General features: G+C 35.3%; 2 protein-coding genes across 2 annotated transcripts; both read left to right on the forward strand.

Moving 5' to 3' along the window:
* Nucleotides 1-790: 790 nt before the first annotated feature.
* LOC110418153 (cytokinin riboside 5'-monophosphate phosphoribohydrolase LOG5-like) lies at nucleotides 791-2830 on the forward strand. The gene is made up of 7 exons (XM_021430795.2): nucleotides 791-1000; nucleotides 1103-1200; nucleotides 1325-1355; nucleotides 1489-1588; nucleotides 1690-1760; nucleotides 1866-2009; nucleotides 2210-2830. The coding sequence occupies exons 1-7, from the start codon at nucleotides 881-883 to the stop codon at nucleotides 2330-2332; spliced, it is 687 nt and encodes a 228-aa protein (XP_021286470.1). The 5' UTR covers nucleotides 791-880; the 3' UTR covers nucleotides 2333-2830.
* A 6888-nt stretch (nucleotides 2831-9718) lies between these two features.
* Nucleotides 9719-11517, forward strand: NAC036 (NAC domain containing protein 36). The gene is made up of 3 exons (XM_021430900.2): nucleotides 9719-10028; nucleotides 10151-10419; nucleotides 10878-11517. Exons 1-3 carry the CDS (start codon nucleotides 9731-9733, stop codon nucleotides 11295-11297), a joined length of 987 nt encoding a protein of 328 aa, XP_021286575.1. The 5' UTR covers nucleotides 9719-9730; the 3' UTR covers nucleotides 11298-11517.
* Nucleotides 11518-11590: the final 73 nt, after the last annotated feature.

Consider the following 11590-nt stretch of genomic DNA (forward strand, 5'->3'; position numbering starts at 1 on the left):
TGTAAGAAGAATTTGTAGATTGCAACCCTTTTGTTTTTTTCTGCAGGGGGTTGTCTTATACCATTACTGGGTATGTATCGAAGATGCTTTTGATAGTACAGCTTTGACGGAACTGCCTGGGCCTTTTATCCTGAAAGAGCGTTTGCTTGCAAGAGATCATTGCTTTGCTTTAGTGTGTGGCAAAAAATTAAATGCTGGTAGCAGCAGAATCGGCTTTTTGGCTCTTTGGGAATGATAAAACATAGCTGCAAATACAACAAACATAGCGTCTCTGCTACATGATTAAGAACTTATCAGAATCGTCAGAAACCAATCATCAAGCATGCCCTAACCCTACGCGTATTCTCTAAACACTGATTAAATTTAATTAGAGTTAGAAAAATGAATTACTTGAGTTAAAATATACGGTAATACCGACCAGAATCGTGTTCCAGTTTTCCTACCAAAAAAGAAAATCTTGCAAAGTCCAATATTCCAATATTCTACCGGATAAGGGATCATGTTACAGTATTGCACGAAATATTCATGTTTCCTGGCATCATGTTGAGACACGTGGTGTTGAAAATAGGATACTATAGTATGGTTACTGCATGTACGTCACTTCCCATACTGTCCGTTACCCTTTAGCCTCTTTGTCTGTCTTAATCTACATCCATTAGTCACATTACTTTTTTTCCATTATTTTGTGAATAAAGATTCTTATTCGATTTTAACAAGAATTTTGGAGAGTTTATAAATAGGTGGGCCTGTTTCATTCTACTTTGTCCCAAGTGAAGCAAAGGAGCGTGCTTGCCCCACACATCTCTCTTTCTGTCTCTTTGAGCCCACTTTTGTATAAGAGTAAGCAAACACGAGAGAACTTGGCTATAATCCGTGGAGAATGGATATGGAAGGGAATGTTGTGAAATCAAGATTCAAGAGGGTATGTGTGTTTTGTGGAAGCAGTACTGGGAAGAGGAAATGTTATAGAGATGCTGCTGTTGAATTAGCCCAAGAACTGGTATACTCAAACATCACCTGCATAAACTCTCTGAAGAATAGCTCTTTTTTCTTTTAAGTTCTTTTTTATGTTTTAAAGGAGTGTTTGTGTTGTTTTTGAAAGGTGTCAAGAAGATTGGACCTTGTTTATGGAGGAGGGAGTATTGGCTTGATGGGTTTGGTTTCACAAGCTGTTCACCGTGCTGGAAGGAATGTTCTTGGGTACTGTCATGAGTCATCATCATAGCTATCAGTTTCTTGGTTCTTGATAAATGTGTGCTCATTTTTCTGGGTTTTATGTGTTCCCGTTATTGACCATCAAATTTTGTTCTATATCTGTTAACAGGATCATTCCTAGAACTCTGATGAGCAAAGAGGTGCAAATTAAATTCCTTTGTTTTCGCGAGTCTCTTGGTTTTAAATTTCTGGCCTTCTTATTTCTGTATATTAGATTTTAGTCTCTAGCTTTCAATGATGTTTTGGAAATGTCTGCTGGATATGGAGCCACAGATAACTGGTGAAACAGTTGGGGAAGTAAGGCCAGTAGCCGACATGCACCAAAGGAAGGCAGAAATGGCCCGCCACTCTGATTGTTTTATTGCCCTACCAGGTCCCATCTCTCTCATAAATATAATATGCAATCTACACTTTGCCCTTTCTGTTCCACAATATATCCGTTGAGTGCTAATTTTGCTCTCTCGATGGTTTCAGGTGGGTATGGAACTTTGGAGGAGTTATTGGAAGTGATAACTTGGGCTCAGCTGGGAATCCATGACAAGCCTGTAAGCAATATTTTGCATAATGCTTTTGTATCCAACATCGAGAAAGAAAAGCAGCTTTCTGGGTCCTGTTTGGAGTACTAACTTATGTTTCCAAAAATGTGCCAGGTGGGTTTGCTTAATGTTGATGGCTATTATAACTATCTACTGACTTTCATCGACAAAGCCGTAGATGATGGCTTTATCAAACCTTCCCAACGCCACATCATTGTCTCTGCACCAAATGCCAAAGAGCTGGTTCAGAAGCTTGAGGTGGGTTTATTGCCTATAACTGCAAATTGGATCATTTTTGTCATAAAACGTTTGTTTACCCTCTAACAAAATGAGGCTTATATATGGAATAGACAATCTGGTGGTTTGGAAAAGGAATCTTTCTCAGATCACTATCTTGATGTCTTATTTTCTAGTGGCTTGTTTGCTTGTTAATGATAGCACTGTTTTGTTTTGATTAGGAGTACGTCCCTGTGCATGATGGAGTCATAGCCAAGGCAAGTTGGGAGGTTGAGCAGCAGCAGCAAGCCCCGCAACAGGTGGGGTTCAATGCTACTACTTTGCAGACTGAGATCGCTCTATAAAGGGGAGACGAAAATGGAATAAGATAGGAAAAAGTAGGGAAAAAGTTGTTTTAGGCTCTTAGCTTTTTATTCTGATTTTTGGGTCATTTACCAACCATACCACAATGGTCTGGTAAAGGTTTGAACGACAAGAAGATAAAGAGAAGACAATGACAAAAGTGGGTCTTTTTTGGTATTAAGAGATTGGAGCTAAATGCTCATTTACTTGGGCATTCAAGCTAGTATTTTGGTATCTTGAATTATGTACAAAAATCATAGAATGAACAAGAAGCAAAATCCAAAAAGTAGCAGCTTTATTATGTATGTCAAATTGTCAATGGGCTAGAGCATGCATTACTTTGGTGATAGCTTTACAAGTTGTTCTCTTTTTGTTCTGCCAGTTTTTTAAGGTACTGTTATGGTGAGTGATGATTTATGCATTTTCATCATTTGATGACCTTAAAAAGTTGAAGTTGTGGTTGTGGGGCTTGGCTTTTGATAGAGCCCCACCAACTGGGGAACGTGTGTTCTCGTTTTTTACTACTAATATTGGGTTGGGAACTTGGGATCCAGGCTAGGTGTGATCAGAGAGTACATTACTGCTACAGTCTCCAGCTCATTTGCAGGGACAGCGATTTTTGAACTGTAGGTGGACACTTGGGGCTGTTTTGTTTTCTACCTGTAGTGAGAGAGAGATGACAGACAATGATGGCTTGAAAAATAAAATTAAGAAAAAGACTGACTAATTATGATGACATACCAATCCACTGAGCTAGCTTTTGCTGTTGCCCAAAAATTAGGAAAACCCAACTTCTTCCTGTGCTATATATGTCATTGACTTGCCTCTTGCCTAGTCTTATCTGCCACATATATTTTCATGTGTGTTTGCTGTACAATAAGTCGAAACTTTGACAAATGTTTGCAGACGAGAAGAGTTCCCTGGCCTTTGCCTTGGATGGGACTTTGCTATAACGTAATTGGAAAGTTTCATGTTTTCTTCTGATGTGATAGTTTCTATTCATTTCTACCATGTAATAGTTGCACTTTGCATTTCAATGAATAAGCTTGTATCAAATACCCGTGTTCTTTCCCATGATTATTGATGCATAGTCTCAAAAAGAATAGTGCATTTCCTAGTGGGGAAGGACCCTTTTTCGTATAGTCAATGCATAGCATATTTCTCAGATATATTATTTGTAATCTTATTGGGGGTTACTTCATCTTTCTTTCTTTTCATGTCTGCTCATTTTTTTCCTTTTGGTGCCTCAGGGGAATTGTACTATACAAACTTTTTTTTTCTTTCTTTCTAGTGATTTTGCCATTTCAGGAGAAACTTTAGGTCATAGAGTATAGACCCTTAGGTGTCTGGTGCCATTAATTTATTGTTTTATTATAGTAATGAACTAGATCATCCAGTTGCCTGTCGCCATTCGTAAAGGCTGTTCAAGATGGAAACAACTTCATCGGTAATCAAATGTTAATTAATCATTGGGGTTTTCGCAGCCCTAAAAACTTTAAAATGGACTCTGGGCCTGATACGCAACCTTGTTTCCTGTATTATCTGACAAAGCTGCCAAGCTTTTAGATAAACTCATAATCTGAGCCTAACATCAACCTAACTTTGTTTTCCTATCATGGCTGCCGTTGGCTTTTCTTCGCTTTACTTTAATAATCATATTTATCCCTTTTCCCATAAGAAAATAAAGTGCTTGGCTTGTAGTTATCTGGGTTTAGTAAGGTTATAATATTTTATTTGGGTTTAATAAGGTTATAATACAAATATGGGATGGCAGATAACGTCCTTCGGGGGGGACACAAGGCCTAGTTTTCCAATGAGAGGAGGGGTATAACATCCTTTCTCAGCCTGGTCCATGCAAGAAGATCGCAGAAGAAAGCAATGGAGCATCGGTTGCCCAGAAGCAGCATGTTCTATCATAAGGTCCAGGGTAATGGGGCAACGTGACAACAGTTGGGGGACCGGTTTAGTTGTTGCAGTTTTTGTGTGCCCTTTTTTCCTTTGTGCTGCTCTGGTCCTCCTCTTCGGCAAAGGCAAAAAGCCAATGATGATACCAGAACAGAAGGAGTGCCGCCCTTAAAGGGCTCTGTCTGAAGGAGACACTGTGATAGCTGTTGTTCATCATCAACTTGAAGGCCGCGGTGGTTGTTCCCAACTGAGACGTGGGGACCATACATGCTTCCCATTTCCACAAAAATAGAAGAAACAAAACAAAACCCAGTATTTGTAATTCCCGAAATACGGAAAATTTGTTGTTTATGGCTTAATTCTCATTAGCAAGAGTGATTCTGAAGAAGTTGAAACTTGGGGTGCATGAAGTTATGATTCTGAAAGACGGAAACAATGGAATTCCTGTCATGATTAACGCCTGTACAAATCTTATCTGCAGCAAGATCAAAGTCCTATTGTTGTCAAAAACCAAACCGAAGTCCCACTGGAAAGCTAGATGGTCAAGGTGTGGGGATGCCTAAACAGTGAGACCCTAACCACCCGGCATTCAGCTGATGCTCAAATAGTTGGGGAGCACAAATATCTATGTCAGAATTGGATGAAGAATGTAGCTGATGCTGATGTGAGTGTCACACAATCCTTTCTGCTAAACAGAACGCCTATGCTAGGATTCTAGTTCTACTAGTCCCCTACCAAACCCACCACCCAATCCTAAACAATTTCCATTATCCTCTGTCCTTGTGTCTCCTCCGATTCTTTCCAGCCTACACCTGATCGTTTAAAACAACTGTTCAGTTTGGTTCGATTCAAACTCTCTACTGCATTCTGTCATCAGTAAGCAATGTTGTCAACAATCAAACTGCCCACTCCCCTGCTGTGTCCTTTTCAGATTTACCTGTCCACTTTGGGTCTTGATTGGATCAGTTCAATATTTCAAAGCCATGTTTCCCTTTGTTTTTGCCTGTTTCATGGGGCTTCAAATTGGGTCAATGGCATCTCCTTCTGCCTGTTATTTTGGGCTTTAGATTTTTCTTTTATTGTACAGCTAAAACTTCCTGGGCCTGAAAATTGTTTAACACTGCTTACCCTTCACAAGAATTGGGCTAAGAGCCCATTTCCTAGACAAAACCCCATGATCGATTTTTTTTAATATTTATATACTATTTCTTAAACATTCTGCTTCATAAATATAAATTTATGAATTTTTTGAATTTTTATTTGACAGTGAATTGTTTTATATAATTATATGAAAATGTGAATTATATATTCATCCTTTTAGATCTTTTCAAAAACATAAAAATATTAAAATTTAACTAATTTATATATATAACGTGTGCACTTCATCCTCACAATTTATATAACAAGTTAAATCCAATTCCAGTATTTCATTTTCAAACATATTTTCATAAGGAAAAAAATCAGATTATATTTACTTTTTGTTTCAAATATCTATAATAAGAGAAAATAAAAAATAAAAAAGATTTGAATCTTGATCTATTCACTCTTTTTCTCTTAATACCCATTCAAAGGCACAAGGGGGCATTAATTTTAAAAAGATAGTTTCTCTCATCTGATGTAAGAATTTTGAATAGTACGATGCAAAATTATGCTGTCTTTTTCTCATAAACTTTACTTAGTCCATTTAAGATTAGAATTTAAATTTTTTCATACAAAATTTCAAATTTTAATCGACAAGAGATATCAAAACACAGACAATTGCCTCTGTATTTAATGTAATACATAGAGATTTATTAACAGAATATAAAGACTAATAACTAAAGGTTTGTAGAAAAGACTATGGTCTTCTCTATTTCATCAATTCTTGTGTTTCCAGCAAGTCTTTATTCAAAGTTCCCTGGCAATGCCTAGGAAGACCATCCACCCAAAGTTAAGGACTAAGCAGCATATTCAGTGCATTGTAAGTTCCCAGTCTAATTTCCTGTCAGTACCTAGACTTTCCAGGTCTAAGGCAACCACAAAACTTATGTCAAAGACAGTTCAATTAACACATAAGAGTGTGGAATTTAAGTTGTTGCAATGCTTCACATGGCCATGTGAAACTGCTGTTATGAACTTGAGCATTGCAAACTGGCAATTAAAATGATTGTGGAACCTAATTTCCGCCAGAATTTTAGCTTTCATTTAACATCATTCGAATTGGCAGAGGCATTGAATCTCAATCATGAGGGGGCCCATGAGTCAGCCTGCCCCAATTTAAAGAGAAGAAAAGTCTTTTTCTGGTTCAGAATTTCTGTCCAGACTCATCCTCTTTTTTGTTTGTTTCTCTTCCAAATTGGAGAGGTTTGTAGAGAAATGATACTAATTAAAGCAATTTTTTACATGATCTTCGGAATCTATTCTCCAAATTTATTGATTTGGGTTCAAAGTTATATTACAATCCTTTTGAGGAAAACAATTACGTTCATACTGGTTTTAGAAAAGCATTACTCCGAAAGAAACTCTTGAATTATTAAAAAAAAATTTAAGTAAATTTATATATTTTTTATTGTGTTTATGTAAATTCATATATTTTTATTTTAAATTATATATTTTTTATGATTAATTATTATTTAATTAAAATATTACTTGTCATTCTATATATATATCATTAACATGATACTTTCTACTTCAACATCACAAAAATAACAAGTGACAATGAATTAATAATTAGTTATAAGTATTTATTTAAATTAAAATAGAAATATAAAAGTTCGATTAAATGTAATATATAAATAAGAGTATATTTCAATTTTGATGTGATGTGATGTTGAAGTAGAAAGTAAAAAATATCATAACATGTTAACATATCATGTTAATACCACGTAATATAAAATGACATATAGTGTTTTGATTAATGATAATTAATCAATTGTTAGTTATAAGAACCTATTTGATCCAAAATAAAAAATTTTAAAATTTGATTGAAAATATAAAATAATAAAAAATTTAAATTTTTTTTAAATTAATACATAAATTTTTTTAGATATTATGCCATAAACCAATCTATTATTGCAAACATATTCATTTTCCACTGAATAATTACTTGCCTACCATGATCTGAATACTAATAAAGAAAGTAAGTTTTCTTTATCTGCTCTAATTATTTTGAGGTTCAAAATAAAGCAAAAGTATATGATAAAGAACGTTAAACTGACACTTAGTGATTAATTTATTGATTAATATATTATTCTCCTATTTAAAAATAAAACTCAAATATCTTCTTTTTCAATTATTAAAAAAAAAGTTAAACTGAAATTGCAGTAGCTGTCCAAGAAATGGGAAACCGTGTTCTTCCTTATCAATCAGTGAACCTAGGAAAAGTATTCAATTGCCAAAACTATAGAAAGTTCTAGGCAATTGCAACGAAAGCGACCTTTGTTTTCTTCCAACACTTCTGTCTCATTAAACAAAATCACCATCCATTCCATAAAAATGAAAATCAAAATTTACCTATACATTTTTAGGATTTTAAATTTTTTTATATGATATTTTATGATTTTATTTTTTTTAATTAACATTTTATGAATAATTTATGTTTTCACAGAAATTAAAAAATTATTAATTTTAAGTAATAAATTTACATTCAATTCAAAGTTAACATTAAATATGAACAAAAGACTAATTTCGAATTGAGAGTGTTATGATAATTTTATTAGATAAAATTAACTGCTTAATTTACGGGAAAATAAAAACTATTCACAAAGTGTTAATTAAAGAAAAAATATATTCACACAATATTAATTGAGAAAGAAAAAATCCACAAGAGGCCGAAATTTCTAATGAAATTAAACACTTGTTATAAGTAGAAGAAGAGAATATTAATTAATAAGGCCTTGCCTATCAATATTCTCATTAATACTTCATATATATTGCTATAACGATTTACCCAATAAGGTAAAAAGACTTGTTGGGGTCTTGACTCTTGAGCGGAGACTTCCAAGTCAAAGCACCCATCAAAGCCACGAAACTCTTTTTTCTGTTTAGACCTTATAATAATTTATGATGGGATCAAAAGACTAGAAGAAAGAAAGCAGAATGGGACCAAAATATGCTGAAAACGCGTAATTTGCCTTTGAATTGATAACTTGTAGAAAAAAAAAATTTGGAGTCTTTTTTATTTATTATTATTATTATTATTTTTATGTTATGGATACTTAGGTTTACTATTATTCTAAAGGGAAAATTGACCCACCACCTGTGAACATGCTTTTGCATTTCATGAAGAATTACTTTATTGATTAATGGTTGGTGTGATTACCTTCATAGATGTTTGTTTATTTATTCCAACGATCCTCTTTAAGGATTCATTCCCTGCTGGGCGGAGTCATCAAGTCAACAGTTAAGTAGGGAAAGTGCTAATCGTTCCATGGATCATGCTAAACATGTTTATCTGATTCTGTATCATTGATCCAAGATATTATGGCTAACGCGGTTTTTCACTCGTGTTCGTTTGTAAAGTTTATATTTCAATGTGATCGAGATCATATTGGATTAAAAGAAATTTGAGTTGTCGAAAGAAATAATTTATAATTAAATAGTTATAAAACTTTGGGTTTATAGTTTGATTTTGTCTGTAACCCAATTTTGCTTTTGGCTTTCGTTTTCACATACGAAGAATAAGCTATGACAGGGAGTTTCATACTCTGTATGTGCTGTACTGCATGATTACTACCATGCAAGGGTAATAGTTGTATACTAGTTCTGAGTAATGAAATCACTTCAATTGTTTTTTTTTTATTTAAATTATAAAATTCCATCAATCACTGACATCTTTATTTTTGATCCAAATTGCATGCGTAGTAATGCAGTGTGTATGTTTGCTGTAGGGTTAGTTGTTGCCTTGGTTGGTTTAGATGGGTCTAAATTTCAAGTCTTTTAAGCAGGGTGCAATGCTTCATTCATGGTCGTAGCAGCTTCAGATTTCTCTTGAAAAAGAAATCGTAGCTTTCGATTGCAATTTACTACTGCCGAAATGGTGGCAGCAGAGAGAATTTTAGTCCTTATGACCAATTCAAATTAAGCTAATTACAAGGTTGGAAGAGGCTAAAAGACCAGCTGACTACCGATATGTATTTTGAAACTTGAATCTGCAATCCTAGTTCATTTGTTCAAAGATCAAATAAGTGGCAGAATTTTACTTGGAAAATAAAACCCCTCTGTGCCTGGAATTTCCAAGTAAAAGTCCACAAATAAAAGAAAAAGGAGGTCAAGCAAGAACTCAGAAAGAAGTCATTGTCCGCCTCACAGGATTAGTCACCGGAGACTTTATTGTGCTTAAGCGTGTGGGTTCCACCAGTTGGGAATAGACCTCTGTCCCCTTTCTGCAGATACTCCAAGTTTTTCAAGACTTTTCTGCTGCCTTGCAATGTTTGATGACTTGGTCCTTTCCCAGTATTTATCAGCAATGTTTTATTTACCATCCCTATAAATATCTAACAAGACTCCGTCTTTGCATGCAGCAACATTTTTCGTTTTGCATATTCTATCTTATTCACCGACTACATATCCTAAACCAAGCTGAGAACCTGAAAACTAACTACAGCAGTATAATTTCACTAACCACTATGAGCAGCTGTCAATCCAATATAGATGATCCCACCCCAGAGATTGAACTTCCGGGCTTCCGGTTCCATCCAACTGAGGAAGAGCTCCTTGATTTTTACCTCAGAAGCATGATTTATGGCAAGAAGTTGCGTTATGATGTAATTGGGTTTCTCAACATCTATCACCATGATCCCTGGGACTTGCCTGGTACATATATATATATATATATATAAATATATATATGCTTTAGTTTGTTTGTTTAAATGACATAGGCATATATATATAACTGGTTATGCTTAAGATGTTTTTTGCTTATTAATGTTGTATAGGATTGTCAAAGATTGGAGAGAGGGAGTGGTACTTTTTTGTGCCTAGAGACAGGAAGCATGGCAGTGGAGGGAGGCCTAACAGGACTACTGAAAATGGATTCTGGAAAGCCACTGGTTCTGACCGGAAAATTGTGAGCTTATCAGATCCAAAGCGCATCATTGGCCTGAAAAAGACTCTTGTTTTCTATAAGGGGAGAGCGCCCCGAGGAAGCAAGACTGATTGGGTCATGAACGAGTATCGTCTCCCAGATGGTCACCCCTTGCCTAAGGTACCTTTTTCATTTTCATTGTTTAAGTTAATTGGCGTTGGCAGCCTCTAATGTGGGGATTGGGGTTCTTTCCCATGAAAGATTGAGTTCTCCTTCCACGTTTATAGCATCATATGATAGAAAATGGGGAACCTAGTGAAGAATTACTGTTCTCTGCCATAAATGCTTTTGTAGCAACGACATTTTCAAACTGTTAAACCCTTGAGGAATTAAAAATTAGAAAGACCTGGCTTTTGACTTCAGTGTTCCTTATCTTCAAAACCAAACTTTCTTAAAGGAGTTTTAATGCAAATGATTTAGGTCAATTGCAAATAAAGATAATGTGAACACTTTTGTGTTAAGACATATGAAGGGTCCCAACTTTTGTCATAAGATTTGAATAAAAGTTAATGTCATTCTCATTTATCTGACAAGTGTACCGATACATTTTTCTGATGTTGATTTCTGTACGAATGCAGGACATAGTTCTGTGCAAGATATATAGGAAGGCAACTTCCTTGAAAGTCCTGGAGCAAAGGGCAGCACTGGAGGAAGAGTTGAAGGCAATGAACACATCTCCTTCATCTCCACTTTCATCCTTAGAGACCATCTCTTTCTGCAGCCCAAAAGAAGATGTGGTGCCATCAATTTCTGTACCCCAAGTGGTCTTGAAGAAAGAAATCGAAGAGGAAGAAGCCATGGTAGAAGAGAAAAGAGATGGAACAGCAAAGGAGAACGAAACTCCTTCAACATCTCTGCAATTCCCATTAGGCAAGGAAAAATTGCCAGAGCTCCAAGTACCCAAAATGACCGACTGGAACCAGGATCAATTTTGGACTCAGCTAACTAGTCCCTGGTTTCAAAATCTGACACCGTATGCCAACATCTTGAATTTCTAGAGCCTAAATTACTATGCAAAGCTTAATTTAGTCTCTGATGTTGTATATATATAAGCTAGAATTATCTAGTACCATAGTATTACTTTAAGTACTTAATGTCATCCCTCTCACTGAAGCAGAGGTTGCAGCTTCAATCTTTGGAAGCCTTTGCTGTTTCTGTTAATGCAAATTTTTTCCATAAATTTTACATCTAATTTTTCTTGATATAGCTAATGGAAAATTGCAAACTTGATGCCAATCTTGAAAAATTAGTTCATGAGCAAGCCTTGGTAAAATTGGGCTTCTACACTCTT

Source organism: Theobroma umbraticum, unplaced genomic scaffold, assembly GCF_002168275.2.
Source record: "Theobroma umbraticum cultivar Fairchild unplaced genomic scaffold, ASM216827v3 scaffold_50.0, whole genome shotgun sequence".
NCBI classification, from domain to species: domain Eukaryota; kingdom Viridiplantae; phylum Streptophyta; class Magnoliopsida; order Malvales; family Malvaceae; genus Theobroma; species Theobroma umbraticum.